The sequence below is a fragment of the Scyliorhinus canicula genome, chromosome 14 (genome assembly GCF_902713615.1).
Source record: "Scyliorhinus canicula chromosome 14, sScyCan1.1, whole genome shotgun sequence".
NCBI lineage: Eukaryota > Metazoa > Chordata > Chondrichthyes > Carcharhiniformes > Scyliorhinidae > Scyliorhinus > Scyliorhinus canicula.
In genome coordinates, this window is record NC_052159.1 from 56,115,277 (window position 1) to 56,133,010 (window position 17,734).

Here is a 17,734-nt window from a genome sequence, read left to right on the forward strand (position 1 = left end):
TTGCTGTCTGAGTCCGTGCTGGTCTATTTGCTACATTAAAACAGCGACAGCACGTCGAAAGTATTTTGATCATAATAGTGAAAAATGTATAAATGTATATTATTGTATTGCTTTTCACCATAGGTGCACCTATGTAGAATTTGAACCATCTGGAGAGGGAAAACACAGAACATTGATATTTTCGAGTTTGTGACACGACATTGCTACCAGGTGAATAAACATTTTGGATTGTGACTACATTGTGTTTTACTGTGTGGCTGACACTGCTGACAGCCTGGCGCTGCATGGATTGTATGTGCCGAGCCAATGAGCGTGCACGCTGGTGCTTTGTGAGGATATTTGGACCCTCCCCTGGAAGAGCGAACTCCAGAGGCCGCGCGCCCAGCTTGGAGAACTTGCCTGAGTTTAAGCAAAAGGAATCATGACGGACCGCAAGAAGGGCAACATTTTAATCGTGGGAAGGTAATTGTTTTGTCAAAAGTTATAGTGGGTGCATGTGTCGTTCGTTTAGATGATATTTGGTCCATTGTTTTGTAAAGCTGCAATTCGAGTAATGCGATACTTTTTTTAAATATTGTATTTTGCCAGTGGACTCATTGGACAGAGCTGGGCCATGTTGTTTGCAAGCGCAGGGTACAGAATCACTCTTTACGATACAGTTGAACAACAAGTTACCCGTGCAATTGAAAATATAAGGTAAAGTATGATGGAAAGTATCAAATTCACAATAACAGTTCTCCCGATTTACTTTCATTCTTGGACTGTCACCTGTGTTTGTGATATACAAGTGTTTAGTTTTGTTTTAAATCGACTAAAGATGGAGAATTTCTAACGCACAAGCTTCAGGGAGACGGAAAAGAAGAAAAGATAGCTCCCAAAACTTAGCTAAATCACTGGGATCGATGCCTTGACTTGAATATTAATCACAATACACTTTAGGTCGTGGCCAGGACTGTTCTGCTTTGGCTCCCATTTGGGCTGAACACTATCGTAATCTTTATTCACAAGTAGGCTTAATTAACACTGCAATGAAGTTAGTGTGAAAGTTCCCTAGTCACCACACTCCGGCGCCTGTTTGGGTACACTGAGAATTCTGAATGTCCAATTCACCTAACAAGCACTTTTGGGACTTGTGGGAGGAAACCTGAGCACCCAGAGGAAACCCATGCAGACACAGGGAGAATGTGCAGACTCCGCACAGACAGTGACTCAAACCGGGAATTGTAAAACAACAGTGCTAACCATTGCTCTGCTGATGGGACCCCTCAGCGGGGAAGCTTACTGCAAACGGTGCTTCCTTGCTGATCATTGTGTCTGAACCACCACTAGTGGCTGTACCTCTTGGTCTATTCGCTGTCAGAAATGTCTGATGCCTGGGTCTCCCTCATTTCTGCCCCCTCAGGGCAACACCTTCATTGGTGCTGGGGCTGTCCAAATAGAAGCAGGCTGTTCCGGACGAGTTTTGCTGCTACTGGCCTGTTACGGAGATGGATGAGATACTTCTTTATTTCTCGGTTCTGTGGCCGAACCTGCTATGAAAATGGCCTCCTCTGTCGAACTATCGTTTTTGGAACCCACTTGGTGCCATTGCCGAAGTTCCTGACATAGATTGTGTCTCCTGGTATGAACTGTCTGATCAGCGTACGCCTGTATAGGCAACACCTTGCTGTTCTTGACTGTGGCGTATTTACCCGCCAACATCTGGGAACGCAAGGCTGAGGCAAGTTTGATGTCTAAATTTAGATTTATTGTCACATGAACTGAGGTACAGTGAAAAGATTTGTTCTGCGTACAGTCCAGGCAGATTGTTCCATGCATGAAAAAAAAATAGGACATAAGATAAGTACACAATGCAAATACATAGACAGCGGGTACAGCATACGGAATAAAGTGCTACAACAATAGAGAAGATGTGTAGAGAGATCAGATCAATCCATAAGAGGGTCATTGAGGAGGCTGGTAACAGCGAGGAAGAAGTTGTTATTGAACAGCTAACCCTAATCCTAACCCTAATTTTTTTGAACCAGTTAGTGCGCATTCACAAACTTTTGTATCTTCTGCTCGATGGAAGAGGTTGGAAAAGAGAATAACCCGGCGGCTGGGAGGGGTCTTTGATTATTCTGCCCACTTTCCTCTGTAGATAGAGTTAAAGGATGGGAGATGGACTGGGCTGTGTTCACAACTCTCTATAGTTTATTATGGTCTTGGGCTAAGCAGTTGCCATATCAGGCTGTGATGCAGCCAGATAGGATGCTTTCTGTGGTGCATCTGTAAAAATTTGTAAGAGTCAATGTGGACACTCTGAATTTCCTTAGGAAATATAGGCACTGTCTTGGTCGTAGCATTGACGTGGGTGGACCAGGACAGATTGTGGGTGATGTGCACACCAAGGAATTTGAAGCTGTCAATCATCTCCACCTCAGAACCATTGATGCAGCAGCGGTGTATGACACTTAACTTCCTGAAGTCAATGACCAGCTCCTTAGTTTTGCTGACATTGAGGGAGAGATTGTTGTGATTACACCATGCCACTAGGTTCTCTATCTCCCTCCTGTACTCTGACTCACCATTGTTTGTGATCTGACCCACTGCGGTCGTGTCATCATGTGGAAAAGGCCTTTAACTTGCTGGGCAGTTTCCGATGCTGACCCCCATACAGTACTATATGGTGGACTTTGGACAAAGAAGGGGGCGGGAATTTCCGACCCTGCGCCAGGTTGGAGAATCGGCAATGGGTCGCGTGTATTGCGCCAAGCCCATCCCGACGCCGGCACGCGATTCTCCGCAGAGCAGAGAATTGGCGCCAGCGTGGTTGGCGCGGTGCTGGTCGCGGGCCACTCCACGCGGCCCCCCACATGATTCACCGGCCCAGATGGGCCGAGCGGCCGTAAGAAAAGAGCTAAGTCCCACCAACGCCGTTCTAACCTGCTGTGGGCCGGCGGGACCTTGGCGTGTAAGGGTCGGGTGGTGGCCTTTGGGGGAGCGAGGGGTTTCCGACCCCAGGGCGGGGGGGCCTCCGATGTGGCCTGGCACGCAATCGGGGGCCCACCGATCGGCGGGCCGGCCTCTGTGGCTGGGGGCCTCCTTTCCTACGCGCCGGCCCCTGTAGTCCTGCGCCATGCAGCGTTGGGGCCGGCGCGTTAAAGGAGGCCACTGCGCATGCGCGTTGGCGCAGGTGCCACTGCGCATGTCCTCATTGGCGCCGGCATAACTGCGCATGCGCAGATCCGCGGTGCATAGTTCGCACTGGGATCTGCAGCTGGAGTGGCGCGAAGCACTCCAGCGCCCTGTTGGCCCCCTGTAGGGGCCAGAATTAGGCATGGGAGCGGCCCGTTCACGCCGTCGTGAAACGCGACGGCGTTTATGATGGCGTGGACACTCTGTCGCAGGATTGGAGAATCCCGCCCAGGATCTTTCTGTGTCCACTCATGTATTTGGGCCACCTGGACAGGCAACATATTCATGAAGTTCAATGTGGCTACACTTCATTGCGCTGGGGGAGGGGTCGGTGGTCGAGTCAGCAGTGGAAGTCTACGGAACACATCAGTGTTTGCGATTTGAGTCCCCAGTCGGTGCTCATACGCAGCCAATAAGAGGGCCCATGTCTGGATTCTGGCTGCTATAGGCAGGATGGCCTTGGCCTCCTTGAAGAGTCCCAGCAACGGTTTGTAGTCCGTCAAGATCTTAAAGCGACGTCCATTTATGTACTGATGGAACATCTTGACGGCTAAGACTACGGCCAGACCTTCTTTCTCAATTTGCACAGAGTTGCGCAACCAGCGTTCTGGAGGCAAATGCTGTCGGCTGGTCTCCACAATCGTCCATTTGATGTGATAACCCGGGACCAATGCCGTATGGTGAGGTATTGTACATGACTATCAGCGGTTTGGCGGGATTATAGTGCGCCAGCAGGCCGGATGTAGTCTGCTGCTGTTTTACTCGAGAAAATGCCTCTTCCTGTGGTGCTCCCAATCCCATTCCTGGTTTTTTTTTAGCAGGCTGTGCAAGGGGGAATAGCATGGTTGCTAGGCCTGGGATGAATTTGCCATAGTAGTTCACAACTCCCGAGAAATTAACACATCTCGGTTGTGTTTTCCGGCGTTGCGGCTTGTTGAATGATGTGAAGCTTTTTCTTCTATAGGGTGGAGGCTCTCCCGGTCTATGTGGTACCCCAGGTAGACAACCTCTCTGGCATAAAAAACACACTTCTCTCCTTTGAGGCTGCGCCCGACTGTGAAAAGCGCATAGCACATCGTCCGAGCTACTCGAGTGTTTCCGCTCAATCGTGCCCATGGCCAATACATCATCCAAATAAACTGCCACACGGGGTAGGCCCCACAGAATGTTTTCCATAACATGTTGGAAAATGGCACAAACCGACAACACTCTGAAAGGCAGTCTAGTATACTCATACAGGCCCTGTGGTTATTTATGGCCACATATTGTCTTGATTCAGTTGGAGGTATGTGTGGCTCATGTTGAGTTTTGTGAATGAGTGACTTCCAGCCAATTCCGCATACAAATCTTCAATCCACGGCATCTGGTATCTGACAATCTGGATCTATTCTCTGTCAATTTATAATCACCACAAAGTCAAACAGTTTTATCTGGTTTAAGGACGGGGACTACCAGTTTTGCCCAGCCGACAAATTTAACCGGCCTGATGATCCCATGGTCCTCTAATGGCCCAAGCTCTGCTTCAACCTTGGCTAGGAATGCGTAGAAAAATGGGTGGGCTTGAAAGTATTTTGGCTGTCCCTCAAGGTCTACATGAATTTTAGCCATGGCTCCCTTGATTTTCGCAATCTCGGTTTGGATAACTTCGGAGTATTTCCCCAATAACACGTAAAGGCCACCAGAGCCCACCTAGAAAATTGGCTGCCAATCAAGTCGCGGCCTAGTAAGCTAGGGCCATGTCCTTTCACTACAACTGGCGGTAGCCTCACAGACTGCTGCCTGTAGATCACCGGGGTCATTGTTCTCCTCACTATGGCAAGCGGCTCTCTCGCATATGTGGCCAGTCTTGTCTCCGAATCTCATAAACTCAGCTGTTGTAGCGCAGCACGGTGGCGCAGTGGTTAGCACTGCTGCCTCACGGCGCCAAGGTCCCAGGTTCAATCCCAGCTATTGGTCACTCACTGCCTGTGTAGAGTTTGCAAATTCTCCCCGTGTTTGCGTGGGTTTCGTCCCCACAGCCCAAAGATGTGCAGGGTAGGTGGATTGGCCACATTAAAATTGCCCCTCAATTGGAAAAAATGAATTGGGTGCTCGAAATTTATAAAAATAAAACATTTTAAAAACTCAGCCATTGTACTCCTGACTTAATCTTGTTTGCCAATAACCCAGACGGTGGCTCCCATGTCCAATTCCTTCAAGAGAATGAATATTTACTTGAATGGTGATCCTAATGGGGGCCACTTTAGGTGTCACGACGCAGGTCACTGCATGCATTCGTCAGTGGGTTGTTCCAAGCGATAAGTGCGGGTTGACGCCTACCTCGGATGGAGTGGCGGGTTTGCTGTTTGTCCTGCGATTTCTTCTCCTGCAGCTTCTCTGGCTGCATGCATCATCTGGGGCCTTCCTCTAAGGATTCGGGGTACGGATCCTGCAGGCTGCCTTGGCCCTAGACAATCGGGCCTGACCTCGGTGCTGTCCAGAGTGGGGTTCCCATTTTGGGGATGTTGTTCACCGGGAGGTGGTATCTGCCACCTCCATCCCTTGAACCTCCTGCACTCCCTTTTCTGCGCTCTGTCAAAAGGGAGATTTCTACAGCATTTCGGGTCCATCAGTGACATGGTGAGTTACTGTCGAGTCGCCATATTGATCACACGACAAACTAATCAGTCCAGTAGCATACTCAAAATTCAGCTAGTTTCCTCAAACACGTCAAAAACTCAGTTACAGACTCTCCTGGGATTCTTTCAGCCGTGTTGAAATGGCACTGCTGCACGAAGACCGACGGCTTGAGGTCGTAGTGGTTCATCACTAGCAATACCAGTTCGTCAAATTACTTTGGAGTCCGGGAATGCAGGGTACGTTAGGCATTTTAGCACGCTAAAGGTGGGCGCTCCACAGGCGATCAACGGTATCACTGTCTGGCGCTCATCACCGCTTATAGCGTTAGCTCTAAAAAAGTAAATGCATCCAATCTTTTACCCTTGCATTGAACACATCAAGTGTCCCAAAGAGCGGCATTTTGAAATGACTGCAAACCAGTGGTACGAGTAGAGATGACCGAGGATCTAACAATTAGCAGCGCTGTCTGTAGCTCCTTTTATCCTTGTCACCGGTTTAGTGGCAACAGGGTTGTCCACAAGAGAGTTGTAAAGAAACTGACTTTTATTGTGAAGTAACTATTTACACAATACACTTCAGGTCCCAGCCAGGCCTACTCTGCTTGGCTCCCATTCCCGTCAGCAGGGAAGCTCATATTCAACATGATTCACGGGGAGGCCAATTAGTCTGACCTCGTAGGTCTCGTGTCTTATAAACTAACAATTGTTAACCTTAGGAGCACAGATAGCAGCACTTAAACATTGAGTAGGGAGGTAATCAGTAGAAAGGAATAATTAATTAAGATAGGAGGGGTTATTGGGTTACGGGGATAGGTTGGAAGTGAGGGCTTAAGTGGGTCGGTGCAGACTCGATGGGGCAAATGGCCTCCTTCTGCACTGTATGTTCTATGTTCACAAGCAGGTTAAAAAGCAGTTAAGTTATGCCACAATAATTTAGCATCAACTGCTTGCTGATTATAAAATTTACTGCGATCAGCCACTGAGATTGATATAAAATTGTGAAATTAATTTGGATTAGACTCCTTAAATGCCAAATTAAGAGCTTTAGATAGTCACAAGGTTAAAGGCTATGTGCTGGAATTTAGCAATGTTTCCAGAATGTAAATGATATTGTCCTTGGAAACCCCTATGAACAGACATGTTGCTTCCCCTTGGTGTTGATCTTCTGAGATGTCAGATATGAATCCCTGTTTGTAGAGACGCTATCTCTGATTTCTGGACTTCCTATTCCTAGATAAATTCACCTTGGTACAGGTAACTATATCGCCGCAAACTGGCTGTATCTGGCTAGTATAGTTATCCAAGTTAATCTGTATAACAACAAGAATGTCACAAGAACGATTAATAAATGCCACCCTTGCCAGCAACAAGTCAATGTCAAGAATAGAAAGAAATTGCATCACAGGAACAAAAATCAATCTGGTATAAACCAGTGCAAGCTTTCCCAAACCCTATCAACACTCACAAGTCCTAGTCCTTTGTTTCCTGTTTTACAAACAACTTGTAACCAAGCAGCTAAGTGGCTACATCCTTATTTATACTGTGCACTATGATTTGTGTCTCAGGAAACATTAATGCCTTCAGAAACCTTTGAAAAGCAAACATAAATCCAACAAAATCCAATAATCCAAAAAATTTAAAGGAATGTTGGCCTTCATGTCAAAGGAATTAAATTCAAACGTGAAGCAATTATGCTTTCCTTGGTCAGACCCTAGACTGAATTTTCCACTGTCGGGTTTCTCCGTTTTGCCAGCAGCCCGGGGGTTTCCCGACAGTGTGGGACTGCCCCACAATGGGAAACGCCATTGACCAGCCGACGAAACAGAGAGTCCCGACAAATGGAGAATCTGGTGCGGCGGGACAGAGAAACACTATTTGTATATTGCATTCAGTTTTGGGCAATGATCCTCAGGAATTATATATTGAACTTTAGGGCACACACCAGAATGATGTCAAGGCTTAAATGTTTAGATTACGTGACTTGTGTTCCCTTTCATTTAGAAGATGACCATAAAGGGATGCAATAGGAGTAGATGCAGAGAAACTATTTCCTGCAATGGGGGTATCCAGAACTAGAGGGCAGAATCTTTGAAACAGACCATTTTAGAGTGTGACCAAAGCACTATTTTCGTGAAAATCAGGAACTTCAGTCTCCATAAAAGGCTGTCGGTGCTGGGTCAGTTGGAATTTCCAGTGAGAGATCGATATATTTTTGTTTGTCAGGTAATGGTATTGAGTGATACTGAACAAAAGCACTTGAGATACAACTCAGACATGATCTAATTAAATGGTGAAACAGGCTTGAGGAACAGAAGTGACCTGCCCCATTCTGAAGATATGAAAATGAAATGAAAATGAAAATTGCTTATTGTCACGAGTAGGCTTCAATGAAGTTACTGTGAAAAGCCCCTAGTCGCCACATTCCGGCGCCTGTCCTGGGAGGCTGGTACGGGAATCGAGCCGTGCTGCTGGCCTGCTTGGTCTGCTTTAAAAGCCAGCGATTTAGCCCAGTGAGCTAAACCAGCCCCATGTCCCCTAAAGGGGAGATGCTGGAAATAGTCAGGAAACCCGGCATATCATATATCACATTTTCCTTTTTCAAATTATCTGTGCCTTCTTGTTCTTGATCCTTTCAGGAGTGGGAACAGTTTCTCTCTATCTACTCTGACCAACCCTCTCATGACTTTGAATATATCTATCAAATCTCCCAGCCTTCTTTGCTCCAAGAAAAACAGTCCCCATCTCTCCAATCTATCCTCATAACTGAAGTTACTCATCCCCTGAAATTTCTCATCCTGGAACCATTCTTGTGAACTCTTTCTGCACTCTCTCCAATACATTCACATTCTTCCTATAGTGTGGCACCCAAAACTGTACACCATATTCTAGCTGAGGTCTAACTAGTGTCTTGTATAAGTTCAGTGTAACCTTTTTGTTCTTGTACCCTATACCCCTATTAATGAAGCCCAGAATATTATATGCTTTGTTAACTGCTCTCTCCACCTTCCCTGCCACCATCAATTATTTATTTGTAGTAGAGAAGCTTGCTCACTACTGATGTTAAACTGACTGGCCATTAATTTCTGGGGCTATTCTTACAACCCTACAGCAAAGAGGGACAGGAGATAAGAACCAAAGGCTGGAAGGCAGATGTGATTAAATGACAAAATGAATGATGGTGCAAGGTAAAAGAAGCACAAGATAGGTCATGAAGAATTGCTATTATTCTTCCACCACTCTTTTAGGCAGTGCATTCCAGCTCATGACTTGCTGCCTAAAAATGTTTTTTTGGAGTAGGCAGGAGCTGGATTAGGGGTTTGTCCCTGTCCACACTCTGAGCTCTGGCTTTGTAACTCTGATTTAGTGGGTGGCACGGTAGCACAGTGGTCAGCACTGTTGCTTCACAGCTCCAGGGTCCCAGGTTCGATTGCCAGCTTGAGTTACTGTTGTGCGGAGTCTGTAAGTTCTCCTCGTGTCTGCTTGGGACTCCGGTTTTCCTCCCACAGTCCAAGGACGTGCAGGTTAGGTGGATTGGCCATGCTAAATTGCCCTGAGTGACCAAAGGGGTTGGGTGGGGTTGCTGAGTTACAGGTATGGGACGGAGGTGTGGGCTTAAGTGGCGTGCTCTTTCCAAGGGCCGGTGCAGACTAGATGGGCCGAATGGCCTCCTTCTGCACTAGATGCTATGTCTATGTCAAAAGTAATTTTAAAAAAAATTCCTCGTCTCTTCTGTTCCATTAGCTAATTAACTGCAATCTGTCATCTGGTTATTGGGATTCCTCCTGGAAACAGTTACTCCTTGGTTATTCTTGCCAAAAACTTTAATTATTTTGGACAAATCTCCCCTTATCTTCCTCTGCTGTAAGGATATCAACCCCAGTTTCTGCAGTCTTGCTATGTAACTGAACCCTTTATCCCTGGTTCCATTCTAGTAAATTCCCTCTACACCAGGGGTGGGAAAATTGCGGCCCGCCAAAGGTCTTTATGCGGCCCACCAAGATCAAGTCATAAAAAAAATTAAAATTTTTTTTGTTTATTTAAAAAAAAAATTTTTTTTTAATTTGAAGGTTAATGGGGGGGGGGCTGTTGGGTTACTGGTAGAGGGTGGATACGTTGACTTGAGTAGGGTGATCATTGCTCGGCACAACATGTGTTTCATGTGAAGTTTCTACTTTAAAATATTAATTAATAAAAATTAATTGCTTTTTTTTCTTTAAAATTTTTTTATTTTGGCTATTTTAAATATTAATTATTTTACTTAATATACTATGCGGCCCTTTAAAATTGTGAATTTCTGAATGTGGCCCTTGCACGGAAAAGTTTGCCCACCCCTGCTCTACACCCTCTTTAAAGGTTGATATCCTTTATATAGGGTTAGATGTCATGGATTGAGCTGCAAGCTGAGGGCTTTTTGACTCCAAGACAATCCTTTTTTAAAATTATTATGAGAATCCAATCCATTTTTTCCAATTAAGGGGCAATTTAGCGTGGCCAATCCGCCTCTCCTGCCCATCTTTTGGGTTGTGGGGGCGGAACCCACGCAAACATGGGGAGAATGTGCAAACTCCACACAGACTGACACAGAGCCGGGAACGAACCTGGGACCTCAGCGCCGTGAGGCAACCGTGCTAACAACACAATCCTTGCACACACTTGGGGCTCTAAGCTTTTAGTCTCCTGCAGCTGGGCAGGCAACATGGATCCTGCGAATGGCATGAATTTTCAGTCATCAACCTGATGTGTTAACGTTTCTGAGGCTGCAGACATGACTCCAGGATGGTATGTTACCTCCCTGGTGCCAAAGGGTCAAAGACATCACTGGCTGCAGGACGTTCTGGGAGACGGGAAAGTCAGAGATCGTGATACATGTCGGTACCAATGATGTAGGTAAGAAGAGGGATGACATTCTGAAAACAGATTGTAGGAAGCTGAGAAATAAATTAAAAAGCAGGACCTGAAAGGTAGGAATCTTAGGATTACTCCTGTTGTCATGTGTTAGTGGTAACAGAATTAGGAGATAGACCAGATATATCTGTGGCTGGAGAGAGGGTGATGTCGGGAAGGATTTAGATTCTTGGGGCACTGGGACCTATTCTAGGGAATAGCTGGATGGGCTGCACCCCAGCAGGACCAGGAACAATATACTCAGTTATCTGCTAGTGCTGTGCGGTGGGTTTAAATTAGAGTGGAGGAGGATGGGAACCTGAACAGAGACACGAGAGGGGAAACAAGGATGGAAATGAAAGGCAGAAAAGTAGAAAGCAAAAGTAGAGGGCAGTGGAAACTCGGGTTAGCAAATGGGGCCATAGTACAAAAAGTGTAAAAATATTATAAAATCTGAAGGCACTGTATATGAATGCACCGAGCATTCACAATAAGGTAGACAAATTAACAGTGAAAATTAATATGAATGAGTATAATATGATTGAGACCGCAGGGTGACTAAGGTTGTCACCTGCAGTGACAGCACTGCGGGGCAGCACAATAGCACAAGTTGATAGCACTGTGGCTTCACAGAGCCAGGGTCCCAGGTTCAATTTCCCGCTGGGTCACTGTCTGTGCGGAGTCTACATGTTCTCCCCGTATCTGCATGGGTTTCCTTCGGGTGCTCCGGTTTCCTCCCACAGTCCAAAGACGTGCAGGTTAGGTGGATTGGCCATGCTAAATTGCCCTTAGTGATTTAAAGGTTAGGAGGGGTTATTGGGTTATGGGGATAGGGTGGAAGTGAGGACTTAAGTGGGTCGATGGGTCAGTGGAGACTCGATTGGCCAAATGGCCTCCTTCTGCACTGTATGTTCTATGTTCTTTACTTCTGTTTTCCCACATATGCTGCCAGCCTGCTGACCATTTCTAGCATTTTCTGTTTTGCTTTAGATTTCTTGTATTCACAGTATTTTGCTCAAATATCTACACTTCTCCCACTCTCCCCTCTTGATAAACTCTGGGCTGAATTCTCTGGTCACCGACGCCGAAATTGCTGCTTCCGTGATGCTCCGCCCCTCCAAAGTGGCATACTCGCAGAGTACGCCGCGCCACGTATCCATGGCCTCAGGCCATTGCCTGCCGCCCGCCGCCCCCGATGCTCCGCCCCCGACCGGCCGAGTTCACGACGGTGTGGGACACATGTGGTCGCACCAGTCGGGAACTCAGCTTGGCGGCTGTGGACTCAGTCCAGTATCGCCTCAGTCGGGGGAGGATCGATCCACGGGCAGCGTTGGACATATTCGGGGCTGGGAACACTGGGGTGAGGTGGACGGGGGGCACACGAGCCTGCTGAAAGGGGGACTATTTCACGGACCGGGTCCGCGAGCGGCATCCGCCATGAGGCACAGCGTGGCCGCTGCCTTCCTGCTAGCCCCCAGCAAAACAGGGAATCATTGGCCATTTTGTGCCCGTTTTCTTGGCGTAACTGTTCCCACGCCGGAGTGGGGACATAGTCTCCAAATCGGAGAATCTAGCCGCCTGATTTTAATCGCTCCATCATGGAGAGCTATATCTTTAGCTGCTGAGGACCAAAGCTTTGGAATTCAAGAATATGAACTCCTCTGGGCATAGAAAAAATCCTACAGATTGCTGCAGATCTCTTAACAGTTTGATTGAAACACTGGTAAAGGTGGTGATAGGTTTCTGTGACAGATTGAAAATTTACTATTTTATAGCAACCGTAATCATGCTATGAACAACAGCTTCTACTTATAAAGCATCTTTAAACTAGTGAAACGTTTCAAGGTGATTCAAAGGAGTATTATTATAAAAAATCTCACCCAGCCTAGGTTAGATTAATAAAAGCTTGGTCAAAGAGAAAGGTCTTAAAGAGTGTCTTAAAGGAGGAAAGAGAACTAGACAGGTTTAGGGAGGGAATTCCAGAGCTCGGGTCCCCAGCAACTGAAGAAATGGCTCTCTCAATGTAGAGCGATTAAAATCAGGGATGCTTGAGAGATGAGAATGGGTGAAGTGTAGATAATAGAGGATCTGTCGAGCTGGAGGGGCTTGCAGAGATAGGGGGCTGGATTATCCCTTTCTGAGACTAAGTGTTGATGCCGAGGTGAAAACTGTAAAGTTTCACAACGGCAAAAACAGCGCAACAGGTGAAACTATTCAGCCACTCCAAAGGGGCTAGCACGGGCATCAGGGGAAATGGTGCACTTTGCACGCGGAATGGCGCCGGTTCTGTGATTGTCGCACAGCTGCAGTCGCACTCAAGAGATTCTTCACCCCCCACACACACACACATCATCGCAGCCAACATGGCTGGAAAGAGAGCAGCGCCATGTTTCCGTGACGCTGAGCTGGAGACCCTTCTGGAACCCCCCAGAACAAAGTTGTGCACAACCACCGGGAGCGGGAGAAGACTGGAGGGGGACCACCAGACCTGTATCCCCTCACCATGCCTGAGCAGAGGGCACTGGACGTGGTCGGCAGCTCAGAGGAGAGGGAGGTCGCCGAGGCGGAATCGGCGGTGTGCGACGAAGTGAGACCCCCGCTTAATGGCGGATCTTCATGACACATGTGTGATGCAAAATCAGTTGTACAAAGACTAAGGTGGATACAACTGTGGCTTTATTGCAGTAAGATGTGTGGCCTCCCACAGCAGCTGGCGAAATGGCTGCTGACTAGAGGACACGCTCCTCCTACTGGGCCGAACCAGCAGGCAGGGGCTACCGGCGAACCTGTAGTACAGGTCCTACCTTACATCACCTAATACAGGTGTAACAGTGGTTTACCACAATGTGTGCCCCCCCCAAACCTGCCTCACCCTCCCCCAAACACTCACCCCAACCTGCTCACCTCAGCCCTCACCACCTCACACTCCCGCCTCACCTTTGTCCGGCTGTCTAACCATACATGGCGTCTTGTGTTTTAAAGGAACTGCCTGAGATGGGCCCGGCTCATCCGGGGGCTCCCGTTCACAGCCAGTGCCAGAGCAGGTGCCTCCCGGACAGCAGAGCACCGATGGGGAGAACAGCCTGACCACCAGCCCTCTGGCCGAGACCGAGGGTCACAGCTTCTCCAACACCCCCCACCCAGGGTCACAGCTTCTCCAACACCCCCCACCATCTCAGACCCAGGGTCACAGCTTCTCCAACACCCCCCACCATCTCAGACCCAGTGTCACAGCTTCTCCAACACCCCCCACCATCTCAGACCCAGGGTCACAGCTTCTCCAACACCCCCCACCCAGGGTCACAGCTTCTCCAACTCCCCCCACCATCTCAGACCCAGGGTCACAGCTTCTCCAACACCCCCCACCATCTCAGACCCAGGGTCACAGCTTCTCCAACACCCCCCACCATCTCAGACCCAGGGTCACAGCATCTCCAACACCCTCCACCATCTCAGAAACTATCACCTCGGTTGGGCAAATTAGTGAAGAGGTTCCTGGGACTTATTCTGGTGCGCACCACACAGTTGGTCCGGTACAGCAGGTGGAGATAGGAGCAGCCGAGGGGCCGGACGGTCGGAAGACACCGCACAGGTGGCGTCCGAGGTGGAGGCAATGGTGTTGGACATTGGTCAGAATGTGCAAGACCTGGGGCATTCTGTGCAGACAGGGGCCGAGGCCCAGAACAGGGCTGCCCTCTCACAGGCAACCATGTGCCAGAGCCACCTGGAGATTGTAGCAGCGCTCCTCCGAGTGGCACAGTCACAGCAGGCCATTGCTGAGAACGTAGGCGGTATTGCCCAGGTGTAGGCCAGCATGGCGCAGACACAGAGGGAGGTGACTCAGTCCCAGAGGAAGGTGACCCAGTCCCAGAGGGACGCAGCCCACTCACTGGCTGATGTGGCACAGACCCTCAGGGTGGTGTCACAGTCGCATAGTGATGTGGTGCAGACCCAGACAGAGATGGGCCACTCCCTGTGCTCCATGGCCGCGAACGTTCAGACCCTTGTCGATACCAGAGAGGGTCGCCAGTACGGGTAGCACCAGGTGGCGGGGTGGGGGGGAGAAAGAGGAGCCCTCAGGGGATGGTTCCGCTCGCACCCCCGTCCCATGGAGAAGCCCGGGCGCCATCGAGCACCCCGAGGGAGGAGGAGGTGCTGGGGCCGCAGGGGAGGTGTCAGAACTACCTCCCCTGCGGACGGACTCCCCTCGGACTTCCCCCACTTCTGTCCCTGGTGCATCTGGTGGACAGGCAGCGGGCAGAACAGGGCAGCACTACACCACCCGGGATGCCCAAGAAGCAGCTGGGCCCATTCAGGCCGGGCCGCCCCAGGAGATGTGCGCCAACGTCACAGGGCAGGAGTCACAGCAGTCCGCTCCACGCTTGCTGTACTGTCTGGGGAACCACCTAGGTGTAGTGTTAGGGCCTATTAGGCCAGAAAGTTAGACACCAGTTAGTTGGCACTGGTGCATGGCAGAGTTTAGTTATAGGGGCTAGGGCACAGGCTCACTTTATTTGTTCACAATAAACACATGTTCAAACCTGTATTGATGCTCTGTCTGATGGGTGTGGGACGGTCAGTGCTGGCCAGTGGGAGTGGGGGTTGGGGGACAAGTGAAACCCAGTGGGTAGACCGTATAGCACCGTCCCTCGCAATCCCAACTCAACGATTCGACAGGGCCGTGTGTTGGACTGGGCAGCTCGCATGCAGGGTTCACCCAGGTGGAAGATGCTACTGTGACATGAGTCAGACATTGTCAAACGATGTGGAGCATGGAGCTCATCGTAGAGCGGGCTGTCATCATCCTCCATCCCATGGTCCAGACCCGCTGTCACTGCCAACCCAGTGCCCCCAGTTCGTAGGGCCACAGGTATATATAACGGTGGTCAGTGGTGTGGGAGCCACAACCACAACGGGTAACCCCGTCGTCCAGCAGCCAGCTCTGCAGCCAGGGGGGGGTGCCCCTCAAACATGTCAGGGATCACCGAGTGCGCCAAGATGAATGCATCGTGCACACTGCCTGGGTACCGGGCGCAGGCGTGCATAATGCGCATCTGATGATTGCACATTACCTGAATGTTCACGAATGGTAGCCCTTCCTGTTTGTGAACAGCGACCTGTTATCCGTCGTAGAGCGACATGCATGCCATCGATCACCCCCTGGACCCGGGGCATCCCAGTGACAGCAACGAACCCCATTGCACGGCACGCAGGTGGGCGCGGTCCACAGGGTAGTCGATGTACCGCTCCACCTGGGCATACAGGGCGTCAGTGACGTGCGGATGCACCTGTGTGCCGATACCGGGGAGATGCCGGACAGGTCCCCACTCGGCGACTGGAACGACCCCTTCGCGTAAAGGTTCAACGCTACCGTCACCGTGACAGCCTCCGGTAGCAGTGTCCTCCCCCATACCATGTGGTGCCAGGTGTGCCAGCTCCCTGCTCAACCGCAGTCTCCTTCTGCATGCCCGGTCCGGAAGGTCCTCACGGGACATGTGGTTGTGGTACATGCGTGGCCTCATCCGGCGCCTCCTTGGCACCTCCTCCTCTTCCTTCTCCTCGGCCTGTCGAGCGGGCAGCCCTCCAGCCTGAGTGGCTGCCACCTGCCCCTTTGCAGCCCATTCCTCTGCTGCTGCCTCTGCCTCCTCTCTGGACGGCCCCCACTCATGCTGCCACGGGGCTTTATGCAGGACAGCGTTCATCGCCACGACGGCCAACATCACAGATGACCAAAAGCCATTTTTTTCTGCAGGGAGTGAAAGGCGCATACACCCAACCAGGTACCATGGACTACACGGTGGCCCCAGTTGGCACCCGCGTGCCCAAACTACAAATGCCTCGCACCCTGGCCCTGTTGGTGCCCCCGGTCCTGGTGCCCGTCCCTACTGCCAGGGGCACCTTCGAATGGCACTGCCCTCACTGGGGGCTATCGTCGGTGTAGCCCTGGGTGGTCTCCCGGTGGGTGGCTGCGGTTGGGTGGGGTGATGGGGGGAAGGTAGGATGGGGGGAAATCCATACGGCCGTTGTCACTGCGTGCACCCAGGGGCCGGGGTGGGTGGCTAGCAAGATGGCTGCCGTAATGGCAGTCGGTGCCTGGGCACCGGCCTTGTCCTGTTGGGGGGGGGCTCCTCAGTTGTTCGGACTACCCCCCCTTCCCCGGCCCTGGCAGGGCCCCCTCCCTGCAGAAAGCACGTCCAGTGTCCGAGCTGTACGCCCGCAGTCACCCCACGCCACTTCCTACCTCCTCTCTCTGCCGCCGTAGCCAGCACGGCAGGTTCACAAATTTTTATAGCACATTAGAAACACACCGTTGGGCATTCGGCCCATCTGAGGCCCTGAATTGCGGAAGTCCTAGAGAATCGGTCGTTAGGACCGCTGATGATATGCCTCCAGTACTTTCCGGCTGTGTGACAGGCGCTGCGATTTCATTGTTTTTAGGGGGCCGGAGAAATTGATTTGGCATTAAACCGGTGTCTGGCTCGATTTCGGCATCGGAAGCTATTCTCTGCCTGATTGTGTTTCCTGATTTCGGCGCAGCTAACGGAGAATCCAGCACAGGGTGTACTGCAAAACGACCTCTAGACTTTCTCCGTCTTCGGGTATGACCAGAGCAAATGCATATGACTGGCTGGACCCCTCCCATACCGTTTGCAAATGTCCTCCACCCCCTCAAACAATCGGCTCATCTTCGACTTTGTCAGATGCGCTCTGTGTACCACTTTTAACTGTATCAACCCCAGTCTCGCAAATGAGGCATTCACCCTCTGCATCACCTCCTGCTGCAACCCCTTGTCCGGCTCAACCTCAGCTCCTTCTCCCTTGGCCTTAACCTCTTTCAACGCCACCATACCTCCCCATACAAACGACAAAATCAACCGTTCGACCCCTGTAAAAAAAATGTTTCAGGCAAAATGACCAGAAGGCATTGAGAAGGGAAAACTGTGTCCCCCCCCCCTGCCCCCCACTATTCCCTTCCACTTATTCAAGCACCTCAATGCAATGGCCAAGGGCTCAATTGCCTGTGCAAACAGGAAGGGTTAGCATGGGACACCCCT

At 50.1% G+C, this 17,734-nt stretch overlaps 1 protein-coding gene across 2 annotated transcripts in view; it reads left to right on the plus strand.

Annotated features, from left to right (window-relative positions):
* Positions 1 to 17,734, plus strand: part of cryl1 (crystallin, lambda 1) — a 160,540-nt gene that overhangs the window by 288 nt on the left and 142,518 nt on the right. For both annotated transcript variants that reach the window (XM_038818230.1, XM_038818229.1), the window contains exons 2-3: positions 124 to 462; positions 589 to 696. In XM_038818230.1, the coding sequence (XP_038674158.1) occupies positions 422 to 462; positions 589 to 696 (149 nt within the window). In that variant the 5' untranslated portion in view covers positions 124 to 421. The remainder of the gene's footprint in view (positions 1 to 123; positions 463 to 588; positions 697 to 17,734) is intronic.